Source organism: Podarcis gaigeae, assembly GCF_964106915.1.
Source record: "Podarcis gaigeae genome assembly, chromosome: 6".
Classification (NCBI taxonomy): domain Eukaryota; kingdom Metazoa; phylum Chordata; class Lepidosauria; order Squamata; family Lacertidae; genus Podarcis; species Podarcis gaigeae.
In genome coordinates, this window is record NC_139682.1 from 49,284,462 (window position 1) to 49,307,166 (window position 22,705).

At 45.3% G+C, this 22,705-nt stretch overlaps 1 protein-coding gene across 6 annotated transcripts in view; it reads left to right on the top strand.

Moving 5' to 3' along the window:
- SZT2 (SZT2 subunit of KICSTOR complex) overlaps nucleotides 1-22,705 on the top strand; it is a 76,480-nt gene that overhangs the window by 8,618 nt on the left and 45,157 nt on the right. For 5 of the 6 annotated variants that reach the window (XM_083742209.1, XM_083742213.1, XM_083742211.1 and 2 more), the window contains exons 5-19: nucleotides 3,102-3,233; nucleotides 4,975-5,134; nucleotides 5,766-5,872; nucleotides 7,550-7,760; nucleotides 8,880-9,050; nucleotides 10,680-10,911; nucleotides 11,241-11,370; nucleotides 16,123-16,265; nucleotides 16,512-16,664; nucleotides 16,812-16,926; nucleotides 17,535-17,740; nucleotides 19,041-19,265; nucleotides 19,516-19,594; nucleotides 20,311-20,402; nucleotides 22,128-22,296. In XM_083742209.1, coding sequence (XP_083598335.1) covers nucleotides 3,102-3,233; nucleotides 4,975-5,134; nucleotides 5,766-5,872; nucleotides 7,550-7,760; nucleotides 8,880-9,050; nucleotides 10,680-10,911; nucleotides 11,241-11,370; nucleotides 16,123-16,265; nucleotides 16,512-16,664; nucleotides 16,812-16,926; nucleotides 17,535-17,740; nucleotides 19,041-19,265; nucleotides 19,516-19,594; nucleotides 20,311-20,402; nucleotides 22,128-22,296 — 2,325 coding nt within the window. The remainder of the gene's footprint in view (nucleotides 1-3,101; nucleotides 3,234-4,974; nucleotides 5,135-5,765; nucleotides 5,873-7,549; nucleotides 7,761-8,879; nucleotides 9,051-10,679; nucleotides 10,912-11,240; nucleotides 11,371-16,122; nucleotides 16,266-16,511; nucleotides 16,665-16,811; nucleotides 16,927-17,534; nucleotides 17,741-19,040; nucleotides 19,266-19,515; nucleotides 19,595-20,310; nucleotides 20,403-22,127; nucleotides 22,297-22,705) is intronic. The other variant, XM_083742212.1, reaches the window with a different exon arrangement.

Consider the following 22,705-nt stretch of genomic DNA (forward strand, 5'->3'; position numbering starts at 1 on the left):
ACTGAATTACAGTGGTACTGGAGTTACAGATTGGTTAACTCTTCATCTTATACCATGCACATATTTTTTAAAAAAATGTCAAAATTGGCAGTGCTTTTATGAACCCTGTATATACTTTGCAAATTGAACAGGATCGCATGTTTTGTCATATTTTGCATAGCCTTTTAAATTTATTTCTTATTCATTTTCTGTCCCACTTTTCCTCAAAGGTGGTATTACACATGGTTTCCCACTTCCCCATTTTATTCTCACAACAGCCCAGTGAAGTAGGTTCGGCTAAGAGAGTGACTGGACCAAGGTCAGTCCTAGTCCAACACTCTAACCACTACAACCTGTTCTGCTTCTGCCAGTCATAGGGGGCATAAGGAGTTACTCAGGAGTGTTGTCCCCTAACCACTAGAAATCCTTTGTAACCTCTCCTTTACATACTGAGATCTCCCAGAATGGCCCGCACATTTTCAAGCTTATTTTTCACAGCTATAAGGTCGGGGGGAAACCTGCCTTTAAAAAAAAAAAAAATATTAACAGGCCAATCACATCACATTATCCAAATCACATTAGTTCCAAATTATACAGCCAAATTTAAAATTTTGTTGGGGGTACCCATACATCAAGCTTCGCATGAGTCCAAAACTCCGAACAAGTCCAAACATCACTTATATTACTGCTTTAATTAGACAGTTCTATCCAGTTCAATCCAGATAGTCCTTTATTGCTTTCTTTCTCTTCTTGTTGTTATCGTATATTCTTTTCTTTGCAATCTCTGATAATTTTCACAAGCAGATTGAAAACAGGCATCCTCTGTGTGGTTTTTGTACTCTTCAAAGATCATATCGCTCAGGGACAGCCTCTGTTCAACGCTTCCATAAAAAAAATTAATCTTCGGTCTGTCCTTTACTTTTCTCAGGCTTGCCAAATAAATCAAATGAATCAGGAGGCTCTGTCAGGTCAAGCTTGCGTTCCGACGTTCCTTCTCTTTCAAACAATCCTGATTCTCCTCCCCCTGTCCTTCTTTCTCCGGCAAGCCTGTCTTGGCGAGACGCCATTTTTTAACTGCGTCATAAAAATTTTCCTCTTTCTCACCATTCACCAATCCTCTCTCCTGTTATAATCCATCCCACACAGTTCTTGAATTCCTGCTTGTGATTAATAAAAATGCAGCGATTTTATTTCTATCTGGGGTGAAGGGTTATTAATATCACATCGTGCAAAGCAAAAAAAAGTTTTTTCCTCCACCCCCCCTTCATTCCAAACATACAGTATCCTAGTGGAGATTCATCAGAAGATTTACTTATCCATCTGTCACTCCCGGTCACAGAGATCCATTAATCAGCAGTCTTATCTCTCGAACATTACTTGATGTATGTGCTTCAGCTTCATTAGAAACCTGCCTTTTAAAACAAATATGGAGATTTTCAAGTTGCTAAATTCTGTGCACACAATTGATTTGTGAATTTCTGTGTGCACAATCGCAAAGTTTGAATATCCTTAACTGATTATTGTGAGGTGCCGAGTGTAGTTGGACTTTGCCTCTCCTACTCCTGGCTGCTCTTATTAGAGCTGGGTGGCAATTGTAAGTGGTTCAGTTATTATGAACAGCATTTTTGTCCACATCCACAGCATTTAGTAAATTGTTAGTATTCATACATTCATTACTTGGAAATTATTATCAACAGTTTCTTACTCGTATATTCATGATTAATGGTGTTTGTGTGTTTGCTCTTCCTGCTTCGCCCTCTAGCTACCAGGATAGCTGTGTATGATTTAGGATATATATTTACTTTCACTTGTTTCCTTGATTTGTTTGATTTATGTATCAGGTTGTATGTATACTTGTTGCTAATTTTAGGAGCCTAAGGCAGACAGTGACAGCAAATAAAATGTTGGGGTGCTGCAATTCTTTTGTCGCGTAGGTGTCAAAAGCTGTTCTGTGAGTATATGCATAGTCCTGTGTTTGCAGAATGCCAGAATAGCAAGCCAATATTAATGACTTTTCTTTTTAGTAATAGAGCTACTTCTTCATCCCGTTCAGTGATTTTTCTTTTGCATGGTGCCTGATAATTTATTTGGCTTCCTCATTTATTTACATACAAAACGCATGTGCCAGTTTTTCCACTGCGGTGTCCAAAGTAGTTCACAGTATAAAATTTATATTCCACAATAATAATCAAAAGATAAGACCAATAAACACAATGGCTTGCTTGAAGACGGGGATATTTGAATGAAAATTGACGTTCATTTTCAGGACATAGCCATGCATTTCAAGTTCAGACATCAGGTTCACTCCCATGGCTATTTTAAGGAGAGGGAAGAAAGGCGCAAAATATGCATCTTCATCGTTCTGACTTTCTCCTGTGTTCAGGCATGAGTGCCCTTGCTTGTGTATTTAAAGCAGCAGCAGCAGCAGCATCCACACACAAGCAGATTTGAGGAAAACTCAATACTTGCAGAAGTACCCCCCCCCAAAATCTTTCAGAAGACACCCCCCCCCCAACAAGGCAGACCTCTCAAGCAGCCTGAGGACTCAATATGCTTAGTTGCCAGGGAATGTGGATTGACTGGGTTGGGGATGTGGAAGAAGGAAAATAGGTAGCAGGGGGAATTAAAAAGAGTATCCTGGAATACAGCGTGATTGGCTTGCTGGAACACTGAACAAGAACATTCCACTCCGCAACGTTTCATGGCAGGTCCCACCTGCAGTGTTATATTTAAAGGAACAATTCTTGAAAACCGATTTGCTAGCATAATATACAATGTCGTAGATTGTTTATCTCGATGCATTTTGAGCCGGAAATTAACTCCAGGAGATAGAATTTACTGATTTGTCCTGGGAAACCTAGTTGAAATTTGCCTATATGCTACAGCAGATTTTGTAGGATGCCTTTATCTCCTTAAAATTTTGTGAATTTCTGGCTCAAAACATCATTTGTAGAATTTCACCTTTTTTAAAAAGCAACAACAAAAACAACAACTGCTTGCTGGTGAATTGTTGAAATCCACTGTTCAGATTTTCTGAGATTTTGATGGTGTACCACTTGCCTCACTATGCAGCAGAGTACTTTATTTGGAACAAATAAAGATTTCCATTGTCTCTGGCCCAGGTACTATTCCAGGGTTGTCTGCTGGATGAGACCAAAACAGAGACCTTCCTGCAGCAGGTTTATACACGGCTGTGCACCTTTGAAAACAAAGTGGCTGAGATGCTCCAGCAGCAGTATGAGCCCAAAACTCAGGTGAGAATACAACTTTCTGCTGCTTTGAATGAGTGGGAGTTTTTGTATTATTTGCTCATCCAGTCTATGAAGCCACCCATCCCAAGAGTAGCCAGCATGGTACACTCTGGATGTATGCCATTGGCTGTGCTGGCTGGGACTTGCATAAATGATGAAAGACCTGAACCAGTTATTTCCATAGAGAGAGTGGGTTGTTTCTTCTTCTGTTCTTTTTTTATGGGAAATGGCCTTTGTGTAGGATTCTTGTGCAGCCTTGCAGATAGGTATTACCATATTTTTCCATGTATATTTTGGGGACTGCAACCAATCACCCGGCCCCACAATGCACTGCCCGTGTATAAGACGAGCCCTGTTTTAAAACACCCTAGACTTATACACGGAAAAGTACGGTACTTATTTGTTTATTGTATTTACTAGCAGCTTTTCTCTCTTCCAGTTTACAACTGTTTCCCTGCTTGGTCACCTGTAGGTGATTATTGCATCCCCATAACCAACCAAATGACTGCCCTGCCCTGTATAAGTATAACGTTTGGAGATGCCTGGGCAAGTGGTGGTGTTGCCCTCACGTTCCCTTAGGCATTATATTTTACATAATTGAATGTCATTGCAGCAAAAATTGCTTCCTGTTAGGAGCAAGACACATGCTCATCAGAGATGCTCCATAGAAATGCTGGCTAGATTACTGTGAGATCAAATTGTTGGCTGGAGAATAGGAAAGCTCTTCAAGCTCCTGTTGAGAATTAGAATGAGCCTGTTTGGAGAAGAGTTTTGTTTGGCAGGCACACCACTGCACCTGAAACAAATGATTTAGCTGCATGTGTGTGAAGAGGAATTAAGAACAAGAAGGGATTTTTGATAAGATCCTGAGAGCAACCGCAAATGTTTTTTTTATTATTAAAGGTACCTTGAATCCTCTACACGAGCACATGACTTAACTGTCCTTTCATTATACTGTGCTACAGACAGATGCAACACCTCTGTCCACCCTCATTTTTGGAGCTGGCTTACAAGTTGTTGTATAGAGAGGTAGCTTCCCCTGTGGCTTTTGGAGCAATTGCTTTGAAAGCAGAGTTAGCTCTTTCTAAGCACAGGATCAACATAACTGAAACTTAGTAGGATGGGATGTGGGGTTGTTGGCCTCAGGCAGAGGCTGTGCCTGAAACTGTTGGAAGCATGTGCTGACACCAGCAACCGGCAAAAGTAGATGACTCTATGATTTCCCAAATGAAAAAGCTTGTGTGTCTGTCTGAGGGCTGTCATGTGTGTTGGGATGGGTTTTCAGGTTTTTGCTGATGCTATTGTTTCCCTGCAGAAATCTTGCAATAAAAAACCTGAAAGTAACTGTGGATACTAACAATACAGGTTGGGGCTGTCAGAGGTTGCTCAAAACAATCCCTCTGTGAAGGAAGACTTGATTGATTTGATTAAAAACTTGCTTCTCCCTACAACTACCTCAGGCACACTTTGGTATAGACCAAACTCCCCTCTGTTTTGGGGACTGTGGATTAGAACACCAGGGAATGTCACTTCATACGATTCTGAGCAAAGGTGGTCCTGAAAATTCTTTCCCATTCACTTTATAAACCTGATTTTGGAGTCTACCAGATGTGCAAGAGGCACTTATTGAGCCCGGGAGAGCAGGGAAAAATGGGCTTTACTTGGAGGAGAGGCCTTTGGGCACTTGCAGGTGAGCGAAGGGAAGGCTGGCAGTTTTAGCTCATAAGAACGTGTCTTGTTGCAGGTGGACCTGTCCTCCCTTAACCAGGAACGTCTTTGTGACCCCCAGGAACCCTCCGGGAGGAAACTGGGCGTCTCTATGGTCACTGCTGACGTCGGACTTGTCACTATGATTCGGCAGGGGATTCTAGCACTTCAGCTGCTGCCATCCAACTCCAGTGCAGGTTAGTTTAAAGGTCTTCCTGAAAGTGGGATTGCTAGGGAAAGCATGGGAGGGGGGTTGCGGAAGTTTCAAAGCCATCCGTTACATGTGAATGACCCAAGGGAGCTGAGAGGAGCCTTAGCCTCGCTCTGCCCAAGAGTATACAAGACTGAAAAGGTGATCCACTTTTCGAGGGTTAACAAATCAAGAAGTTTTGAGTCTTGGCCTTTCTTTCTCTGAAAGTCAAGGTTGTTCCCACTACAGCGGACTTTACCACTTGATTGTCTTGCCTCGGGCTGTTCCCTAGGTGCTATCTGAACAACGTAGCAAAACTTTTCTTACAGCTTTCAGTCTACCTGGGGAAAGGTAGAACTTTTCCTTTCTTTTTTTCAGAATTGTCACATATGCATTTTGTGGGTCTTTTTTGGAATGATCACACACACACACACAGAGAGAGAGAGAGAGAGAGAGAGAGAGAGAGAATAAATCCTCTTGTGAATCTGAGGAAGCTACTGCATGCCTCCTCTAGAATTAAAGTAGCCATTCTCTAACCCCTATCCATCAATTGTATGTCTCCCTTGGGATTTAACTCTTCGATTCCTTTTAGAATGCCTGCCCTCTCCCATTTACTGCTAATATTTGTTTGTTTGCAGGGATTATCGTGATCACAGATGGTGTCACCAGTGTCCCAGATGTAGCAGTCTGTGAGACTCTGCTCAACCAACTGCGCAGTGGGACTGTGGCTTGTTCCTTTGTTCAGGTACTGTGGAAGTGTGCTGGTGACAGGCACATTAGTTCTTTACTGTGCATGCACTGTGATCAGAGCTGACCCAGCCAGCCTTCAGGGGAAAACAAGGCTGTTGCCTGTGGTGCCCAGCATTCCAGAAATCTCCACCTTTGCCACATAACTCTTGGCAACAGTTTCCTCTTGCATTTTTCGATTTACCTGCTTTCCCAATGCCTGCTAGGAGGTGAACTGGGACTTCTAGTAATGCTGCCTAGGAATCTGGCAGAAACACTTATTCCAGATGGATTTTTGTGGCACACAATTGTGTGATAGCTGAGGCTGAAATTCTATAATCCTTACCTAGGATTAAGTCCCAGTTGCAGCCCTGCACTGGCCTGCAAGTAGATCCCATTTGAAATACTGTATATCGGGCTTGCTTTTGAGCAGGCATGTATAGGATTGCACACCTAGCTACTGAAAAGAAAAGCCTAAGTAAGAAAACAGTTTTTTTCCTTGCCGGAGGGGTTGCGCCCAACTATGGAAGAGGGCAAGGCAGCGAGCGGGATGGATCCCGCTTGCTGTTTTGGCTTCCCCTTTAGCCCCCTGCAGCCTCTCCTTGCGGAGGGGTTGCGCGCAGTTTTGGAAGAAGGCAAGGCAGCGAGCGGGATGGATTCCACTAGCTGTTTTGGCTTCCCCTTTAGCCCCGTGCAGCCTCTCCCTGCCGGAGGGGTTGCACACGGCTTTGGTAGAAGCCTGCATTCGCTCCATAGGACGCACACACATTTACCCTCAATTTTTGGAGGGGAAAAACTGCGTCCAATAGAGCAAAAAATATGGTACTCAGTATCCTGCTAAAAGGTAAAGGTAAAGGACCCCTGACAGTTAAGTCTAGTCGCAGACGACTCTGGGGTTACGGCGCTCATCTTGCTTTACTGGCCAAAGGAGCCGGCTTTTGTCTGCAGACAGCTTTTCCGGGTCAAGTGGCCAGCATGACTAAGCCGCTTCTGGTGTAACACAACACCGAAATCAGAGCAGCGCACAGAAACACCGTTTACCTTCCCGCCGGAGTGGTACCTATTTATCTACTTTAACTTTTTTGGCATGCTTTTGAACAGCTAGGCTGGCAGAAGCTGGGATCGAGCAATGGGAGCTCACCCCGTCATGGGGATTCGAACCACCGACCTTCTGATCGGCAAGCCCAGGAGGCTGTGGTTTAGACCACAGCACCACCCGCTGTGCTAGACATTTAAAATTTTATTCTCATGCCCAACTCCCTGGATCATTGCTCCAAGGTATCCACTAAGCAGGGGCCTATAGTACCTTACTTTTCAGGCCTTCGTCTAAAAGCAAGAAGAAATACATACAGAAGGAGCTAGGAGTTGCAATGCCCATTGTCATGTATAAAGCCAATCCTCTTCCTATAATTTGGGAGACAGGATGATTGTGTATATGTAGACTAATGTGAAATGGGCTTGATGAGAAAATTGCTTTGTGTGTTGCAAACAGGAAGGTGCTGTCGTCTTCACTTCTGGAGCACAAAGTGAAATAATTGCATGGGTTGAAGTTGTAGAATTTTATTTTTATTTTTTGCATTGTGCACCCAGCAGTTTGACATACACTTCGGCAGGATGGGTTGAAATTGAGTTCATTACAATATAGGTGGCAGGAGCTGTTTCAAGGGGAAAGCGTCATGTGATTTTCTTTCCCCAGGTGGGTGGAGTCTACTCTTACGATTGCAGTTTTGGTCACGTTCCCAATGTGGAGCTCATGAAGTTCATTGCCATGGCAACGTTTGGTACATACCTCTCCACGTGTCCTGAGGTGGAGCCTTCTAGTTTGGACCTGAATGTCTACCACAAAGCTTTTCTGCTGTACTCCTTTCTGCGCAGCGGGGAATCACTGAACCCTGAGTATTACTGTGGTGAGCTTATTCTGCATGGAATTCAGAAATACTCCCCATCTTAGCCACCCTGTCTTCACTAGTGCAAAAGGCCCAAGAACCTTGAACATGTTTGAGATGTGTGAATGCATAGTAGGCCACCTTTGCAAGATAGTGGGTGTGATGGATGTTGCATGAGATTGAAGGATGAATAAGCAGGACTGTGGAAGCTCTCAGCTATTCTTTGCCTCATTTTTAAAAAACAGTTGGCCTGGAACCAAACAAAATCAAACAAAACAGCACGGTTTTGTTTCATAGACCTTTTTGCAGTTTCATACATTTATATACCACTTAATATTTAATATATTATTTTGTGTGTGTGTGTGTGTGTATGTATGTATAAACCATAGCTGTATCATATCTGAAATGCAACAGCACCATATACAGTGGTACCTCAGGTTAAGTACTTAATTCGTTCCAGCAGTCCATACTTAACCTGAAACTGTTCTTAACCTGAAGCACCGCTTTAGCTAATGGGGCCTCCCGCTGCTGCTGCGCCGCCGGAGCACGATTTCTGGGTTAGCGGAGTCTGTAACCTGAAGCGTATGTAACCTGAAGTGTATGTAACCTGAGGTACCACTGTAATATAGTGAAATCTTAGTAAAGCAGAAATGTAGCAGCACACTTTTAAAAACATCTTGAGGGTTGAGGAAAGCTTGTCAGAACAGATGTATCTTCATTTGAAGCTCATCAAATGTGGTGTCTGCCATACTGGGAGGGAAATCCAGAGGGTCAGTGCTGTCACAGGGAACACCCGCTTCTGATAAATTATTAGATGACAATCTGTTGGTGACCAAGTTGTTGGCAGGCCCTCCACTAAATATCCTAAGGTTCAGCTGATGCTGAAGAGGTCTGCATTACAGCAGTAGTTCAGGGCTTCTCCATTCTGCTCCTTTTAAAGTAGAAAAGTGTGGTCAATTCTAAGCATGTTATTTTAAGCATCCTACCAAGTACAGTTTGTCTCCATCCTAGACTTCTAGCCTTAGCATTTCAGTTGTGTGGTTGACTCTTCCTAGTAGCTGCTGGAGGCCCTTGCAAAGTGCCTTGGGACCTTCTGTTAAGGGTGGGAATAACTGGCATAATTGTCTACTGTCGTTGCAGTGTCCCAGCACAGGCTGTTCAATGAACACCTTGTTTCCGCAAGCAGCAACCCTGCCTTGGCTATGAGGCGGAAGAAGCATACGGAGAAGGAAGTACATGCTGATCTTATCAGTATCATCTCTGTCCGGCTGCGAGAGGGTTATAGTATCCGCGAGGTCAACGTCACAAAAGGTGACTTCCAGTAATCTTACTCTGCTTTGTGAAGTGTGGCCAGTGTTCATCTGATGCCCACTCAGACATTACCCAGAGCAGGTTCTGGGGGCCAAACGGAGTCCTCCAATCCCCTCAGTTTGGCCCTCAGGACTTTCCTCTGGCCACATCCCTCGATAGCCTTGCATTGCACAGCTGAGTGTTTTTCGAGTTTTGCCTGGCTGGAATGTGTCCTTGGACTCTGATTATGCCTCCTGCTTACTGGGATGAAGGATAGGGCAGGGGTGTACGAATGTGTGTAGGAACTATCCTCCTGTACAAAGGTAAAATTTGCATTTGCTGCTTTTGCTTCTGACCCCCACCCACGACTAGTGTGTGATCCCTGGAAAGCTGCCCCGAAGGTAATGTGGCCCTTGGATTGAAATGTTTCCCATCCCTTATCCAGAATATAGCTCAAGCCCACCATGTACCATCAGGGGTCTTCTTACTGCCCCCTAAGAGCTAGTGTGGTGGGATGGATGTAGTATTGGGTCTGAATGTGGTGACCTCAGGTTCACATTCTAGCTCATTGGCGAAGCTTGCCAGAATGTCTTGGCTCTGTTTGTCTATCCATGTATCCAAGAACTTCATATAAATCAGCATAAATATTGGGCACTCATGGACTATGGGCCAGTTTAACACACCATCAGTGTGCAAAAGCTTGTAAGCATGATGGAACTGTATATATCTTCTCCCCATCCCTCCCACATTGTACTCAGCTTAAAGCTGCTGTGGGAACCTGTGGCCCTACAGATGACCATAGACTCCAGATCCCATCAGCCCCAGTGGTCAAGGGTGATAGGAGTTGTAATAGAACAACATCTGGGTGGCTGCAGATTCGCTATCCCTTTCTTAATCCCATTTTCTAGGGGTTTTTTTTGGGGGGGGGTTCTGTTAAGAAAAAGATCTTGTCTCCATAGAAGCTAAAAATATCTTTTTTTAAAGGAAAAGGGGGCAAGGAGCTGAGTTTTTCATCATCAAATCTTGTGCCATGCCATATTTTGACTAATATATTATGTATATGGACACAATGGAGCTTTTTTGGCTGTTAGTGCGTGAAAAAAAGTAGAAAGCTAGAAAAGAGACCAGAAACCTGATGCAACAGAGGCCACGCAGTGCATAGAAACTTCTTTTTCCAGAGTCCCAGCACATTTTGTGCTGTGAGGCCAAGTATTCTTCAAGGGAATACTTGCTGCCAAATGTAGCTGCATGAATAAGAAATTCAAGCATGCACAGCAGATAAGTGGATGTTTCTGTGTTAGATTCAGAAACATGCAATTTGTCTCAAATGCACTGGGATTGTTAGTCTGTTGAAATAATAAATATTATACTCTCCCTATGTGGTCCGTGGCCCATGGGGTCTAAAAACAAGATAGTTGCTATCATCTGGGGTGAATGAGCCAAGTAAAATTATTGACCATGTTATCTTTCACGGAAAAGCACTTTAATTGTGTGTTCCTGATCTTAGTCGGCTCTGTTAAAGGTCCTGAATCCGTGCCTCTTTGAGAAATGATGCATGCACATCCATCTCAAGGCATAGTGCAGTGGGGGTGGGGGCAAGATGGGACGCTGAGTATAACCCGTTCTCACAATCTTACTGCATGCATATAGGTGGCACTCATCTAGAAGTGAAGTTAGTCCTGTTGTGGAAGCACAATATGAGAATTGAATACTTGGCAGTGGCCCCATGGCCCTTGGACCCTTCTAAACGTAGTACATGGGTGGAAGTGACTATGGAGGGCAGCTATGACATTTTGCACGACATCAGCTGCACCATGCGGAAACCTATCACCAGCCTGTACCGCACAACTGTGATACGCCGCTTCTGGAACACTTTGCAAAGGTAAGTCTGCTAGCACCTGCCCTATTACTGGGGTGGTGGCTCTCCATATTTCCTTCCCGAAAGCATCATGGGCAGGATGTATCTTCTTCTTTGAAGCTGTGTATTCACTCTTAAGGAGCAGTGCTTCTACTGCTGCTCTTAAACATATTGTTTTCCATCTCTGGTGCTGGACAGTGGCTGGGCACAGAAGACAATTTCATTACATGAGCAAAAGAGTTATCGCTGCTTGTAAGGAAAGTATGAATAGGAGATGGTAATTGTCTCTGGTAGATCAGCATTGACAATGCACTGGTGTAATGTCACTGGTAGGGGTTATGTTGTCTTTTCAGCATCAACCAAACAGATCAGATGCTGGTTCACCTACAGTCGTTTGACAGTGTGCCAGAACACTTCACAATCCCTGAAAGCACTAGAAATGGAGTGCCTCTCTTCTACATTCCTCCAGGATCCACAACACCGGTATGTTGTTTGCTGTCTCTGATCCTTGACTGAGATAATAGAGGCACAGCTCTTATATCTAATTTAGCTGCCTGCCTGCCTGCCGAGCTCTTAGAGTTGACTGCCTTATGCTGATTTGCATGTCGAGGGGGAGAGGGAAGTATGGGTATTTTGTTCATCCTACTTTCAGGGGTGGATGATATTCTGCAGCTTTATATTTCAATTATGTTGTATCTCTTTGGTAGGGTACTGCGTGAACCCGTTAGTTCTACTGTGTCTAGTCATACAGTTTCTTAGGTATTCCCTTCTGAGTTATCCCAAGTCCACCTGTATAGATGTGTATTTTTTAAGACCATCAATTAAAGATGATGTGTGTGTGCTTGTAGGTTCTTGACTATATAGAGTCATTGCTTCTTATGCAACAGCAGGTTGCAAGCAGTAGACCAGGGGTCACCAACATCTGGCCTGGGGGCCTGAAACCCTTATTTATCCAGCCCGCAGCGACCAGCCCCCGCTCTTACCTTCGCGATTTAGGGACCCACTTCCGGGTCGGAGGAGCACCGGAAACAGCTTGTGGGCATGCACAGGGGTCTCCTACACGTGCACAAATGCTATTTCCAGTGCTCCTCTGACCCGGATGTGCACCGGAAATAGCCTGTCTGCACACATACAGGCACATGCTCCTCTGCCTTTTGGCCCGCTGTGCAATTGTCACCAGGCTGAGGCAAGAAAAGCTTGCCGACCCCTGCAGTAGACTTCATTAAAATGACAGTTGCAGGCGTAGGTTAATCCATCAAAAGCTTGCAGAAGGAGTATCTAATCTGAATTCAAATACCAAACAAATATTCTGGAAACCATCAGTTGACTAGGTAAATAATGCAGTTCTTGTTTGCCTGTCCTTTACTGTGCTGCTTGATGTGCTGTTCTGTGTAGCCTTTGTATTTGGCTACTGCAATAGGGAAAATTCCAAAAGATAAACCCTATTCCTCACAATCCTTTTAACCTTATTATTTGCAATAACTTTGCAGCTAATTTCTGTTTCTTTGTTTTTAAATGCTCATTTTCTTAATTTTTTATACAGTAAGCCCAGATCGATTGCATACAAATAAAAGGTAAAAAATTGTAAAAACATAAAAGGAAACCAGAGCTTCAACCTAGTATGCACGATCACTTCTAACTGCAAAATAAATGTGTAATATAGAGGAATGCAGATCTGTGTAAGAACTCTCAGTGCAACACATTTGTCAAACCCCCATAGAACAGATGTCTGAGTAATAGGTCTAACCAAAAAGTTTTGTGAAGATCCGGGGTCTTGCAGATACACCTTGACTCACCAGATAATGCAAAAACAGACCCCATGCACATATAAAATTATCTCTCTTTATTTTGCCTCACAACACACAATGACATTGTGTCAATTTTTCAGCTAATGCAATTAAGCATACCTTTGCCTACCAGCCTTGCATAGTGAAAGAGAAAACTGAAATAAGGGCAAGACCTGGGTCAGGAAAAACTCTGGTTAAGAATATCCGTGATTTCTTGGAGTAGTACCACAGGTCAAGATCACCACAAATGAAACATGGCGCCAGTTTTACTGCATCCCTTCCCAGTACAGCATAGACACAGTGTTATTCATGCAACCCAGTTTAACCAGGATAACGTCCACCTGTATATTAGCTCCAGTGTGGTCTCTCTTAACTTTGCAGACACAAACCTCAGTGTCGTCTTTGATCACACAGCATTCCAAACATTTCCCTTGATTTCGGATCCACCTCCCAAGCTCTGCATAGGCCCTTAGTCGTGCCACAGAACTTGGGAAGCAAAATCCTGTATACAACATGGATATCAAACACTTGATGTCTTGGCCATCATTAAGGCAGTGATTTTCAAATAATGTCAGACCTCTAGGGACTTCCCCTCAGCACTTTAACGTCATACTGAGATATGGACCTCGGAGAAGTTGATTTCAGTTGTAACTAAGATGTCCCAGCATGGTGCAAAGCTACTTCCCATTTAATGTTTGATCTTTGGTGAAAAGAACAGCTGCTCTATACAGACCTTTATCGTCCCATCCTTTGAATTGGTTTATCTTTATCTGAAAAACAGGTGAAACACGAAGGGGTAACAAAGGTAAATGGGTGGAGTGGGGGTCAAAAACAAAGCCCATTTCTGCCACATTTTCAGGGTCACTCAATGGATTGGCTATTGCTTTCATCTTTGCCAAGGACAGTTTTTGGGAAGGGTATCGCTCTGCCCTTGGGGCAATCTGGATGAATTTCAGTCAGAACCAATGCTACATCCAGATTGTCATTTACTAAATAAGATAATTGTCGGAGTGAGGCGTTCACAAAGTAAAGGAAGGATTGAACTCTGATTAATAAGAATGCACACAGAGGCTTGAACCAGCACGACTCTGGGAAGGGTGCGTATAATAGTCTGTCTCTCTCTCCCTCCAGCCCCTGGCCTAGGTCGTTTTATTCACAAAAGTGCTTTTTACAGAGTGTTTGTAAGAACCAATCAGATTTCTTCTGAGCGTTTCCACAAACCCCATGTGGGAACAAAGTTAAACTACCAAAACTAATTAAGCACACATATTTATGGGGTGGACAAAGAACAGAACTACAAAGGAGAGCATTTGGCAACAACAAGCAATATACATGATAAGAAGGATGGCCAGGAGGACAGCAATCATTATCACCTTTATGTGAGATCTGTTTCCTAGCCCTAAGATTAACATCCTAAGATTAACATATCAGAAAAGCTACATCAAAGAAGCTGCCCATTGTCTTTGACGACCCAGGAGCCTGCCTGGTGAAGCAACTGGGCTGTGTACGTGGCTTGTGAAGAAAGAGAAATGGAACAGGGATGCAGAGGTGTGGATTGATCAAGAATCATATCAAAATAGTTTAAACCCAGTCAATGCAATGCTTTCATTGCTGACACAGATGGCTTATTCTGTATTTGTTATAATTCCTCATGGTAATCCCACCTGACCCCACACTCTGGATATTTGCACTCCTACATCGGAGCTGGCATGATTCATAATAAAACTGAAGGTTTGGGATCTCCCTTGACCCCATTCCTTGTTTGATACGTAATGATTTTGCTCACTAGGGGCCTCTGCCTTCCCTTAATGAAGCCATTAAGCAACTTTTGCCATTGTCTAATCACTCCATCATCCAACCAGATGGGGGGAGCATGTGGAATAAGAACAAGAATCAAGGTAACAAAGATGCTTTTACCGCTAAGATTCTCTCTAACTAGGTGAGATTGAGAGCTCCATCTGTGTAAGTCGGTTTTGACATCTTTCACTAGTGAGTAATAATTTTTCCTTTTGAGTTGCTGAAGCAGTTAGATGATCACTGTCCCCAGATACTTTAGGCACCTGAGCTGCAAAGTAAAACTGCAAGTGCTTTGTAGTTGATCAGCTAGCGGTATGCCTATACATAACATAACATACTTACCACAGTTCACTTCAAGACCAGTTGCAGAGTGAAAGGGGTCCAAGACTGTTTGGATCTCAGGTCAGACTTTGATGGGATTTTTCAGAAAAAGGATGAGTACATGCTCTCTGCCATTTACACCTAGGCCTTCCACCTTGTTATTGTTGCATGTTAAAATTAGTCAGAGTTTCCATAACCATAAACAGCAAGGGCGAAAGGTGGCATTCCTGTCGAGTGGCTCTGCAGAGGTAGAAGAAAGGAGAATCCAGGCTGCTTCCCCTCATTGCCACTTGTGATTCAAAAACAGAGTTCCAAAGTTAACTGAGTCAGCTGAAAGGGCTACTATATCCTGTCCATTTCCTTGAACACAACTTAGGAGACTAACACCACCTATGTCTCTTGGTGTTGACTAATCTCTGTCAAATTAAGAACCCCATAGATCAGGTGAGACATCTGCCTCTGAGGCACAAGCCCCTTTTGATCTGCTCCAATGTAATGGCCAAAAACAAGTTCAGTCAGAATGCCAAGACCACAGACGAGTAAAGGCGTCCTGGTTAAGCAGTGCAAGCTAATCTTTATTTGATCTTCTTGAGGCATCAAGGGAGCTGTCTTGAGTTTCTGAGCCATTGTTCATCTTTCATATTAATGCTAGCCATCTGTCTCCACATGCCCTCTCTTCCAGCTTCCCCTATAGGTTTTACCTCACAGCCCATTCTTAGCACTTACTGTTCTGTTTATATGTAGCATTTTCATTAAGTACACTCGTTTTCTGCACCATGCATTGACAATCTAGCTTGTTGCAGTTCATTTTGACCATTGCATATATAATGTCAGACCCTCATGGGGTCTGTCTTAGGTGAACACTCAGAGCTGCTCTTTTCATTGCTGATTAAAAACAAATGGGGTGCTACATATTCTCTCAGTAGAAAATTTTGGGTGGTATTCTACTAACTATTTCCATCAGCACAAGGATTACAGTTAACTGAATGTGGCTTCCCCCTCTCCTCTCTGCACATATGCCCTGTGCCCTCCTCAAATCTGCTCCAGAGAGTTGGAGGAACCCTTAGGGCAGATTTGTGGGGAGGAGAGGGAGGTAGTTTCATTATGGCACCCAGGCACAGTGATGACAGCAATTTGTGAGTTTGTCCTTGGTGTCTGTAATTTCTGATGAAGATGATTTTGAACTGTTTCAGGGGAATGGCATAATTTGACCAACCTTGTGCTTAACCACCTAGCATGACGGCTTTGGGGGAGGGGGCAGAATGTGCTGCACTCCACCGTAGAACCAAAGGCAAAGGCACCAACAGAGTACTATTTCCCTCCCTTTTAGGTACTGTCGTTGCAGCACAGCAGCTCGGACTCCTGCCACTCGCAGTTTGCAGCCTATTGGAAGCCCATTCTGTCTATGGATGCCAACTTCTGGCAGAGGTGGCTGCACATGCACCGCATCGTAATCCTCTTGGAGCATGACATGTATGTGCACGCTGGGTTGCTGTGTGTCTCTTGGTTGGGGGAGCATGCATAGAGATAGCTGAAGTACCCCAGCCACAGTGCAAATCTTGCTAAGTGGCTTAGCCTGTGGTTTTGCTTGTTCTTACTGATAGCATCGAAATGGCTGAGGGAGAGCTCTCACATGTGTGTTTTGCCCAAGAGTAGAAGGATGAGGAACCAGCAGTCTATCCTGGACCATGAGTAGTAACCCTTTGATGTACTTCCCAGGCCAGTCCCAAAGCATTTGCACACCCCTGGCAACAACGGCCGCTACAGCACTATTCAGTGCCGCATCTCGCACTCGGCTCTGACTTCCTTGCTGCGTGACTGGAGTAGCTTTGTGCTTGTGGAAGGCTACTCCTACGTCAAGCTCATGCGCAGGTAAGGCACTTAATAAAGGGGTGGGGCAGCTGGGGATGAGATGTTGTATAAGGTCCGCACCTTAGATTGGGGGCTAAGGTAGAAAAAGTTGTCAGTGCTTGTGTTGATGCTCATTCCACCTGCTGTTTGTCGTTCTCCATTCTGCAGTTCTGAGGATCAGCCTCCCTTTTCATTCTATGTGGTGCGGATCATTTCCAAAGCTCCCTGCATGGTCCTTCGTCTGGGGTTCCCCATTGGGACGCTTGCTAAGATCAGGAACAAAGTGAGTACTGGATTTCCTCAGGTCATAGTAAGCATTTAGCAAAACTGCATTTACACAGCAAGAATCGGTTCAGTGGGTATTTTTTGGGGAAGTAAAGCCTTCAGCAATATGTTCTCCTGTACATTCAACAGCATCTGAAGTCCTCCTTGGGCTTCATAGACTAGAAGCTTTGTTTCTAGGCCTAAATAATATTGGTGGGCAAAGCTAGCTGGAGGGCCCATCCCTCCCACTCTCCTCCAGTAATGCAGCAAACTTGTCTAAAATTGCCTAGGCATATGGTATTTCTGGAACTGATCCAGGTCTTGATGGACATCTACGAGGCAGGCTGTAGTCTCTTTCTGGGCTGTTTTAAGTAAGGAGGCTTCCATGGGGAATTCCCTCGTGGGGCTGATGTCTTAGTTTTTGGGACATCAGGTAACATTGCTGACAAAGACAGACCAGTACACCTGGGGGATTTTGAAGCCAGAGTTGCAGCTTCTACAGAGAGAACAGCAGGGTCCAAGGAGCTATGAGGGAACAGCAGGTTCCACAACAGCAGCTGTTCATATGTAAGGGGCAGGCAAACGTTCTGCTCCAGTGTTTGTGCCCATCTACTTCTCTCCCAACAGATAGTAGAAGAATTAAGAGATCGTATCCTTCAGCTGCGCTTCCCCCACAGAGTCCAGAGCAAAGAGGCAACACCAAAAGTGAAGCGGAAAGCCCTGGGCAGCAGCTCCCCATCGAAATCTCCTCCTGTGCCTGGGGCCCAGCCAACCCTCTCGGACAGGCCTTGCCTTATTGTGCTGCACAAGCCTCTGGAGAAGCTCCTGATTAGGTAACAGGGACAGGACATGCAGAACATTTGGTACCTTAGAGCTTCAGTAGGCCTGGAGCAGGCAGACCTTGGCATATGATTTGGCCACTGTGCAGGTTGTAAGTATCAGAAGTTGGACTGGACCCCAAAAGCCTTCAGAGGTAGCTAACCTGGTGTTTGGGGCTACAGCTCCCATCACCCCTTCCTTCAGTCAGTATGCCCAATGGTCAGGAGTGATTGGAGTTGTAGTCCAAAACCTCTGGAGGACACCGTGTTAACTACTTGTTGGTCTAGGTCAGCAAGCTATTTCCCACAGGGACCCGCCTAGTGCCTACAGGGAAAAGCACAAGGTATGAGGGTATGAGGACATCATTGCTCTCTTGCTGTTGTGGCCCAGCAGCTGCTATGCAGAGGCATGCTGCCTCTGATCCTGTGGTTTAATACGAAATAGCTGTTATCCTCCATTAATTTATCTAATTGTCTTTTGGAGCCAACCAATTTTGTGGCCAGTCCCACATTATGTGGCAGCAGATTATGTAACTTAATTGTCAGTTGTTTGTAAAGGTACTGAACCTCTCGCCCTTCAGGCTTGGTGGAGAGCCCTGGATTCTTTAACATTATGAGAGAGGGCGACTAACCGGCTTGGGCTGTGGGAATTTGACACCCTTCCTGCTTAGGGGCTGTAAAGGTTGCAGGCAGGTGTGGTAAACAAAGCAGAGTATGCTTTGTAATTCTGGGAATCTTTTCACTTTAAAAAGATGTTTTTGCCCCTAGACAATTAATTTTTGGTGGGAAAGCTGAAATGTTGAATGGAAGTTGAGCATGAAAGGCTCATCGGATTAGGCTTCTGGGCTTGTTTTCAATCCTTCAAAAAAACCACCACTTCTGCTTTCCCATATTTGCCAATCCTTTTCCTACAGGTTCCACAGTCCTATTATCCATGCCTGCCCTCTCCTATGTTATGCAATCTGTGGTTTTTAATTTGTTTTTACTTTTTAAAAAACTCCAATTCTTTGTGGAATTTAAGAAGCACTGCTGATTATATGCCCCTCCAATAAGCCTACATAAATTCCTTAATTAAAATGGAATTTTTTTGCCTGCAGGAAATTCTTAATATATGGTGTGTTCTTTTGTGATGTCTTTGCCATTGTGTACACAAGCCTTTTTTTCTGCACACTGGGGTGGGCTTGTGTGGTGGACTTCAGGCTGAGAAGGCGCAGAGATGACTCACTGAAGTCTCAAAAGTGTTCTCCATGGGGCCAGTACGAACGCGACAGCCTCCCAGCTGTAGTCATGTTCACTTCCTCTCTCCACTTCCTAGATATGAGAAGTTGCCCTCTGACTATCGTGTTCCATGCCTCCTGCCTCTGGAGAATCCTCCCATGTCCGGCCCTCTCACCATGGTGGCCAACCGCACAGCTTCCTCCACCCTGGCTTCCTTGTCTCGCTACTTCTACCACCAGCGCTGGATCTGGTGTGTGCAGTCGGGGCTGGTACCCACAGTGCCCATCACAGGCGTGGCGCAACTGCTGTCCACTCTCACAGAGTAAGTGCCCATTTCATTGCATAGCCTGAATCTGAGCCCACCCAAAGAGCTGCGGAGGAGAAGGATAGTTGTCCTACTTAGGTTATTTCTGCCGGTGTCGGATAGATGGGTGTGACTGAGCTCTTGATGATGGGGAGGGGGGCTGCATTACTTTGAGAGAGACTACGAAGGGTTGGAGTGTGAGACATACACAGGTGAGGGTGTTGTAAGAACCTGGTAACCTGCCATAGTTTTCCTCTGGGATGTGCAGGGTTCGTCTGTCCGAGGGCTTTCATTTTGCGTCCAGTGGCGATGGAATTATCAGTATGGTGCTGGAGTTGCCCATGAAGGTAAACACGGTTTGCTCTTCCCCTTTGGTTTGATACCCTTCCTCTTGCCTCCAGTGTTGCCACATCATCGTGATCCCAATAAGGGCTGATCTCAATCTGTGGGTGGCATGGGGTGGATGCAGAGACACCTGTGGCCAGGCCTAATGCACCTGTGTTAACTCCCTGACCCTGACACGTCGAAACCTATTTTGTGTGCCATTCTCTCAGGAGTTTTCCTGTTGGTCCTGTTTACAAGGGTGGCTGCCCTGTGACCTGCAGGCCACATCTGCCCTCCCCCCCCCCCCGGAGATTTTCATGGTGCTTGAAGCCCCCCCCCCCTTTGTCATTAAAAACATGATTCCATGGCCCTCAGCCCCCAAAAGGCTAGTCCACCCATAATAAAGAAGGTCAGCAGGTGGAAATGGCATCCGGCTGATGCTCCTCCCATGGCCTCTGAGGAAGGGAATGAGAAGTTTCCCAATGTTACAGCCCAGGGAGGGGCAGGGAGTTCTCCTGATAAGATTTGCCTGATCAACATCCTCCCAGTTCTGTTCTGTCTAGCCCCCTCCTCCATGGAAAGCCAAAACCAAAAGAAACATTGAGCCCAGAGTGTGTGCTGGCTGGGCCAGATGTTGGCAAGTTGTACTGCTTGGCTGCTTCTCTCCTAGCCTCAGACGTGCCTTAGGAGAGAGGTGATGCAGCAGCGGAATAGGCTCACGTAGATTGTTCTTCCACAGAGTGACTCCTCAAGAGAGAGCGGCAGTGAGAAGCACAGCTGCATTGTCCAATACGTGCTGTTCCCTCCACATTCCACTTCAACCAAAGACAGGTGAGGGTAAGGGATCGCCAACCCTGGGGTCATGGAAGAAGTCCTGCCACTACAGGCAGCTTGCAGGAAGAGGGACTTCTGGGTGCAGCTGGAGGGTCCCCAGGAAACGTCGGGGTTGTGGATTAAACTGCCAAGTATCAAACATTACCCCTTGCTTCTGGTCTGCCGCTGCTTACAGCGACAAGAGGGCTTCTGGTTGGGAGTGCCTGGGTGTCCTTCCTACCCAGACAGGCTGCAATCATCATGTTGTGCGAGCTCAAAGACTTTCTCTGCTAAGTGCCTTGCTGGCACCCCAGATTGTGCTCCCCAAAATAAGTACTGTATGTATGTGTGAACACTGCCCCAGTCTATCTGGGCTGGAAGCCAGCTCTTCCAGGGGCTTTATTGGCAGTGCTTGTCCAGAACCCAGAGTTCTCCAAAGTACATGTAAAGAACCAGGGGAAAGAATCTGGAAGTAACTGGAAGTTGATTAGCTTGCCTCAGTTTCCCTTTGCACAGCACTCCATAGTTGTCCAGCAAAAATGTGGGGGTGGAAATCAGCTGAACAGACTAAGAGGAATGCATAACAGCTGCACAACAAGTACAAAGCGGATGTGGTTTGGCTGAGTGTTCCCTTGGTGTGGTATTTCTTGTATTAATACCTCATCGCTCCAAGGCTACGTAGGCTTTAAAAATATTCGAGGCATACTTGTTTTCATGGCCCTGATGCCAAGCCAAAGAATGTGGAAGTGGCCTCCTTTTTGTGGGTGCCTAGTCTAGGATCTGGGACACGGGTGGCAATGTGGGTTAAACTACAGAGCCCAGGACTTGCCAATCAGAAGGTTGGCGGTTCAAATCCCTGCAATGGGGTGAGCTCCCTTGCTTGGTCCCTGCTCCTTCCAACCTAGCAGTTCGAAAGCATGTCAAAGTGCAAGTAGATAAATAGGTACCGCTCTGGAGCGAAGGTAAATGGCATTTCTGTGCGCTGCTCTGGTTCGCCAGAAGCGGCTTAGTCATGCTGGCCACATGACCTGGAAGCAGCACGCCGGCTCCCTCGGCCAATAAAGCGAGATGAGCGCCGCAACCCCAGAGTCGGTCACGACTGGACCTAATGGTCAGGGGTCCCTTTACCTTTAGTCTAGGATCCAGAGAGAGCTGGGAAACCTGTGAGGCATTTACCTTGATGAGGCATTCTGAGAAGTGTAGACTCCATGCGTCTGTCCTTAACTTTAAAGATTATTCCATCTGGGTGTAAAGCTCCCTTTCGGCTACCTAGGAAGAAAAACTTTGTCAGCCCTCCGCACAACCTAGTTCAGCCTAGTTTCCTTTCTACAAAGGCCCAAGGTCCATTTATGCCCCTTAAAAATGTAAGAGCTCTGAGGGATCAGGCCAAAAGCCATCCTGTTCTTACAGTGACCAACCAGATGCCTATGGGAAGGCACACAAGGGCAGTAGTGCTCACCTCACTTGTGGTTCTCTGCAACTGGTACTCAGTGACATACCACGACTGGCACTGGAAGCAGATGACAGCCATTGTGGCTAGTAGCGTCACAAGACAGGCTAAATGTTGACTTTGCTTATGCGCAGTGGCCTGGCCAGGTATGCTCATCAGATGATGGGAAAGACTAGTCCCTGGACAATTCAATACTTTGGGAATTCAGGCAAATAATAAGCAGAAGACAAGGAAGTGTGAGGAGCACTCACTGATGTTCAATCCATGCTTACAATGTTTTGCTTGCTCTCCAGTTTCTCCACAGATGATGACAACGATACAGAGGTGGAAGCTATTGAGGTGGACATGGAGCTGAACCTTGTTACAGAGTGTTGGGTGGAGCCACAAAGTGGCTGTGTGAATAGTGCATCAGACAGCTGGCGACACTTACATGGCCTGTCTTACCAGAAAATTCCCAAAGCGGTACGTTCCGTTGGTGGTGAGGGAAAGGGAAGGCAACCTCTGGGACCATTACCTTGCAGGGACCATGACTGACAGCTGGTATTTCCTGGCTTTTGGTCTTGGGGGGCAGAATGGGGGCTGTCCAAATGCTTTATAGGTGAGGAGTCTCTGTCATGAAGATCTGTCCAGCCACCATTATTGTTTGTTGTGAAGACACTACTTGCTCCTCCTTGGGGAGGAGTTGCTTTCCCCCCCTCTAGGACTTTTCTCATCAAATAATTATCTGAACATGAATTTTACTCCCATTGGAGTATATATGGACAAGATTTGTATACCTGGTCCAAGTTTATCCTTGGCATCTCTGTGTCTTAACGGAGTGGTATTTCTGAAATGGTAAAGTCTTTGTGTTGCCAAGCCCTGCGTCTTACTT